Here is a 6,003-nt window from a genome sequence, read left to right on the forward strand (position 1 = left end):
GTCATTTGCGATAAAAATTTTCCGTAGTAATAATATGCTTATTGTGTGTGAGGTGTAGGCAATTATTTTTAAGCTAAAATTCTTTCATTCAACACAACGTCATGTCAAATATGTATGGAAAAGTGAGTTTCCAAACCTGATTTAACTTAGTTTCTCCTTTCCTGGCCTGACATTCACGCTAGAAATTTTGCTAATTAAGAAACGATGCTTTATTTTCATTATGCTAGTTGATAATGATGAACATTTTTCATAGCTGGGACTCAGCTAACAGGTCTTCCGGAGAAAACGCTACAGTGTTGCCCAAACAACAAGTCTCCCTGCGTTTACATTGCCTGCGAAAGCCCTCCTTGCAACAGCAGCAGCACCCTCAGAAAAGAGTACTTCTGTGATGCGGTGGCCTTTTGCGCTTACCATGGACTGCTTCTGCTCGAGATTGACACGCAAGACAAGCTCATCAACGCGCTGGAAACCATCGGCAAGTTCGGTCATCCAGGTCAGAAACTTAATGCTATTTGTTTCCTCAAATCGCAAATTAACCGAAAATTGAATGCAAAGAAAATGCCTGAAAATTCAGCAGTTTTCCTTTGAAAAGGTTCCTTTTATTATTCTTGCGTACAATTATTAGAAGTATTGATATTGCGTACAATTATTCGAAGAGCATTGAAGTATGTTTCTTTAATTCCTCAGACTTGGGTGAAATTTGGGTGAACGCACGAAGAATCAACGGAAGTTGGGTCCACGTTCCTAGCAACACACCGGTGCCAAAGTATTATTGGGTGACAACTCCTAAAGACAACGAATGCGCGTTCGGGGTTACATATCCTAGAATGGTACTGATTACCGCGCCATGCAACGGGAAAAAACGTCCCGTTATTTGCGTCGACCCCAATAAATCTCTGCCAGTTTGTTAGCACATTGAGTGTAGCACGACCTACCAGCGCTGCCAGATGGCTCCGGTTCCGGTGCAAAAATTTAATTTTTTTTCGTACTTTTTTTAAAAATTTATTGAGGTAATCCTGCTATCATAAATTTTTGTCGGCAGACGCAATTGAATAAACTAAATCGCGGAATTTGTCCGGAAAAGAGACCCTGCAGCCCACTTGTGTGTCATGCCACACTGAACGTGCTAAGACATCTTCTGCATAGATTTGTCCAATGAAGGTCCTGATGGAATTTCTGCAGACGGAGCAATAAAATGATGAGAAGTTTGATCTTTGATTATCTACACTTCTTCGTGGCAATTCTACTCAACATGTTTCAGGATTACATGATATATGTTTCACCTCTTAAAAATGTTACGTAAACAATTGAAACTCTGCTGCAGCGACAGCATACAAATAAAGCTCAGTTGTGTTAATATACGGAAAATATCGCCATCTGGAGTGTGATGGTGGTGAACGGACAGGATCATCCTGTCCCGCGCACCGTAATGCACTTACTAACTTCGCCAATACACTTCTTACGTAGCGGGCCTCTGATAGAAACATCTCTTAACAAAACTGTATTGCGACTTCCTGGCGCGATTGAAAAAGCCTCTTAGTTATTTTGTGGCAACCGGACCCTACCTGCAGTAAAAATTGCAATTCTAACCAGTATTTTAATAGGGTTCTTCTGATTAGGAATAGGAATAAATTTTACATAAAATTAGGGATTGATGATAGACATAAACTCGGGATTTCGAGGGAGGAGCTCAAACCGCCTAGCTAGAGCGCTGCGCGAGACCGGCGCAGTATTTAAGAGAGAGAGCGGGCCGACCGCGGGTTAGTCCCGTTCGGGTGTTCGAGGCAGTCAGACGTATCGTGGACGCAAGTGGTCGCAAGTATCGTGAGCCTCGAGTACCGTTCAGAAGAGACCATTTTAACACGCCGTTTACCGCAAGTATCGTGAGCCTCGAGTACCGTTCAGAAGAGACCATTTTAACACGCCGTTTACCGCAAGTATCGTGAGCCTCGAAGTACTGTTCAGAAGAGAATATTTTAGTCGTTGTTTTTCTAATCAACGAAGTCCTGTAACTATTTGAACACCACGTATCGACGAAGATAGTTTATTCCTGAAGTCAATCGACCTGCGAATAGATTCTGGATTCACTAGAGTGGCCTGCAAGTTTCCTGAACTCCAGCGAAGAAAATACACCCGATTGAGCGTCCAGCCTACTATAGCCGTATTATAAGACCGCCGGCTGTCATCGAGACGTCTCCAGTAACCCTCGCCCAAAGAGCTTCGTCAAGAGCCGAAAATTACCAGTCTCACAGGCAGAGATCAGATGGATTCGCGGCATTTAAGCGGTGATGTACCCATGTTAAGTTGATAAAATATAGCGTTCTCGTGTAGCCACCTTGTTCAGTCCTCACGATCTAATTAAATTTATAATTCCGTGTCTGTTAGTAACATTGTCAAAATTTTGTTGTCTCACGCCCAGCTCGGTATAGGATAGGATTTTCTTTCGGGCAAGTAAACCTGGGCTCTCGTTATTGTCACCGTGCCTAAATCTGTAACTAGGTGTAGGATATAGTGCCCCTTTTTAGTATATGAAGTTTGAGATAAATGTGTGTGTCTTTCTCCTTGTTAAGTCGCACTGCCAGTGTCGAGAACCTTCCATCACGACCTATTGACCACTCGTGCTAAAACCTGACAGTTGGATATCGAGAGAAAAGTTAATCGCGGCGATTGAAGAGATTATCATAGGTGTCGAAATAACCGGTCGAAATAACCGGAACAAAGAGAAATACTTACCGCCGAAATCGCCTATATCTACTTAAAGCATAGTCACGGTTGCAATCACTACATCAAGACTAAAAGGAAAGTAGAAATAAAGTAGAAGTAGGACACGGAATATTTCTAATCAAGTGGTGCAGTCGGTGTGGGGTTCAGGCTGGCAGTGACGAATTGGCAATTGGAGTAATAATTAAGTTTTATTTTTTTTTCTGTTACTGTTGCTTACCAGGGATCTAATTTTGGGGTGCCATAATTGCATTTTTGTGTGCCATAATTGCATTTTTTTGGTGAAATTTGTATGTGATATGATTTTTTTTTGGGGTCGATAAATTCTCTTGTTGTGGGATTTTCTTATAGGATGTTTAGGGTGTTGTGAAACTCTCTCACGTTTTCTCTTGTTAAACTAAAGGAGTGGCGCTGTAGAATTTGCAAAGATAAAATATGAAACCAATCCCTTTGGGTTAGAGTAAACTAGGTCAGCACGCGATTAAAACATTAGGTATTTCAATTCTGGCAGAAATTTGACTAAGATATTAGCTTCAATTGGCGCGCGATTCTCGTATTATCCAGGCATTCAAGTAGCTATTTGGTTGTGTAGGTAATTTTTGGTGGTACTTCGTATTCGATTATTAGATATAAATTTTTTTTGTGTATTTGGCGCGCGATCAATCGTATTCTTGTGGCGCGCAAACAACTCGTATTTATATGGCGCGCAAACCATCGTATTTTTACTATTAAGAAGGGGGGAGAAATTAGATATTTCTTTAGAATCCGTAGCACAGAACGTTTCGTCGTGGGGATACGAAAGAGGAATTTGTTTTTTTTAATAGCGCCATCAGACCGCACGTATCATACGACTTTGTTCTTTACTCGCTAGTCAAGTTAGAACGTACGTTTTCTTGTGGGCACCGAGGATAATCGGGATTAGATTAATTTAAAAACACAGGGAAAGCGATCGATACAAAAATGGCAGGGAACGGAGGTGAAGTGGAGGTTTCAGTTGTAGGAAGGCACGAAGTGTTTGACGGTCGTGGTAGCCTCAGCGAGTTCCTGAAAGCATTCGAACAACGCAGTGAGCTCGCCGGTTGGGACGAGGATCAAAAGCGTAAGGTGCTTATCACCTTATGCAAGGGGAAGGCGGCTAACTGGTTACGCTGCAAACCAGGGTACGCAAATCTAGGATACGGGGAGATAAAAGCGCATCTTGAAACCCGATTTAATAGCGAGAGCTGTTCCAAGGAGGCATATGCACGACTGCGAGAGCTTCGCCTAGGCAATATGAGCGTAAATGAATTTGGCAGCCAAATAGAGGAGATAATCGCAGAATATCAGGACGTGTTACCCGAGTACCCCGATGACGATAGGCGAAATGCCCTCATGGTCGGAACGTTCATCGATGGGCTGCCCAGGCAATACCAACCCATAGTATTGCCATTAAAGAGGGGTGATTATGCCCAAGTGTTGAAGGAGGCGTGCGATTACGAGGCCAGGTGGGCAACGCCACGCAGAACTGTGGGGGCACTAGAAACGACGCCTACAATAAACCGACGACAACCCAAAAATATTGCCGGATTACGACTGAAGCAAAGTCTACAAGTATTCAACTGTGGGAGTTCCGGAGCAGTGTTAGCCACCGACGCCTACAAGAAACCAACGACAACCCAAAATATTGCCCGGATTACGACTGAAGCAAAGTCTGCAAGTATTCCACGGTGTGAGTTCCGGAGAAGAATCATCTGCCTGCAAGTTGCCTGAACTCCAGCGAAGAAAATACACCCCGATTGAGCGTCCAGCCTACTATAGCCGTATTAGAAGACAGCCGACTGTCGTCGAGGGGACGTCTCCAGTAACCCTCGCCCAAAGAGCTTCGTCAAGAGCCGAAAATCACCAGTCTCACAGGCAGAGATCAGATGGATTCGCGGCATTGATGCGGTGATGTACCCATGTTAAGTTGATAAGATATAGCGTTCTCGTGTATAGCCACCTTGTTCAGTCCTCACGATCTAATTACATTTAATTCCGTGTCTGTTAGTAACATTGTCAACATTTTGTTGTCTCATGCCAGCTCGGTATAGGATAGGATTTTCTTTCGGGCAAGTAAGCCTGGGCTCTCGTTATTGTCACCGTGCCTAAACCGGTAACTAGGTGTAGGATATAGTGCTCCTTTTTAGTATATGAAGTTGAGATAAATGTGTGTGTCTTTCTCCTTGTTGAATCGCACTGCCAGTAGTAGTAGAGAACTTTCTATGCGCCTCTTTGACCACTCGGATAACGTAAAATCCCGTACAACCAACCTGACAGTTTAAAAATGTTTTTATGAAAGGGAAAACTCTGCCGAGGACAAATTAAAAATTGATAGTTTGCCGTGAGTTTTAAAGCGGACAGTTCAATAAAGAGCGTGGGCAAATATCGCACAACGATTATATGCAAATAGGAATAAAAGGACGACATCCATCATCGTCACAGTCTTGGAACAATAAACCAAATTTTTCCTCAATAAAACGAAATTTCCTATTAAACAAAAATAGTCCGTAATCAAGTGGTGCAGTCGGTGTGGGGTTCAAAAACTGGCAGTGACGAATTGACAATTGGAGTAATAATTAAGTTTTCTTTTTTTTTCTTCTTCTGTTACTGTTGAGCTAATTTTTGATTTTTTGTGTGCCATAATTGCATTTTTATGTGAATTTTTTTCTGTGATAGGATTTTTGTGTCAATGCATTAAATTCTCTTGCTGTGGGATTTTCTTATAGGATGTTTAGGGTGTTATAAAACTCTCTCTCACGTTCTCTTGCTAAACTAAAGGAGTGGCGCTGTAGAATTTGCGAAGATACAATATGAAACCAATCCCTTTGGGTTAGAGTAAACTAGGTCAGCGCGCGATTAAAGATTAGGTAATTTAGGTATTTCAATTCTGGCAGAAGTTTGACTGGGATGTTAGCTTAAATTGGCGCGCGATTCTCGCATTATCCAGGCATTCGGGTAGCTGTTTGGTTGTGTAGGTGATTTTTGGTGGTACTTCGTATTCGATTATTAGATAGACATTTCGTTTTTCTTGTGTATTTGGCGCGCGATCAATCGTATTCTTGTGGCGCGCGAGCAACTCGTATTTATATGGCGCGCAAACCATTTTATTTTTACAATTAAAAGGGGGGAGAAATTAGATATTTCTTTAGAATCCGTAGCACAGAACGTTTCGTCGTGGGGATACGAAAGAGGAATTTGTTTTTTTTTATTAGCGCCATCAGACCGCACGTATCGGACGACTTTGTTTTTTTTTCGCTAGTCAAG

The 6,003-nt window shown here is 42.3% G+C and overlaps 1 protein-coding gene across 1 annotated transcript; it reads left to right on the forward strand.

Moving 5' to 3' along the window:
• Positions 1-253: 253 nt before the first annotated feature.
• LOC125179290 lies at positions 254-1,009 on the forward strand (the record flags this gene model as incomplete). The annotated part of the gene is made up of 2 exons (XM_047884873.1): positions 254-493; positions 688-1,009. Coding segments are annotated over 2 exons (464 nt in total), but the record flags the coding sequence as incomplete, so codon positions are not given.
• Between the last annotated feature and the right edge of the window lie 4,994 nt (positions 1,010-6,003).

Source organism: Hyalella azteca, unplaced genomic scaffold (genome assembly GCF_000764305.2).
Source record: "Hyalella azteca isolate HAZT.00-mixed unplaced genomic scaffold, Hazt_2.0.2 contig16379, whole genome shotgun sequence".
Taxonomy (NCBI): domain Eukaryota; kingdom Metazoa; phylum Arthropoda; class Malacostraca; order Amphipoda; family Hyalellidae; genus Hyalella; species Hyalella azteca.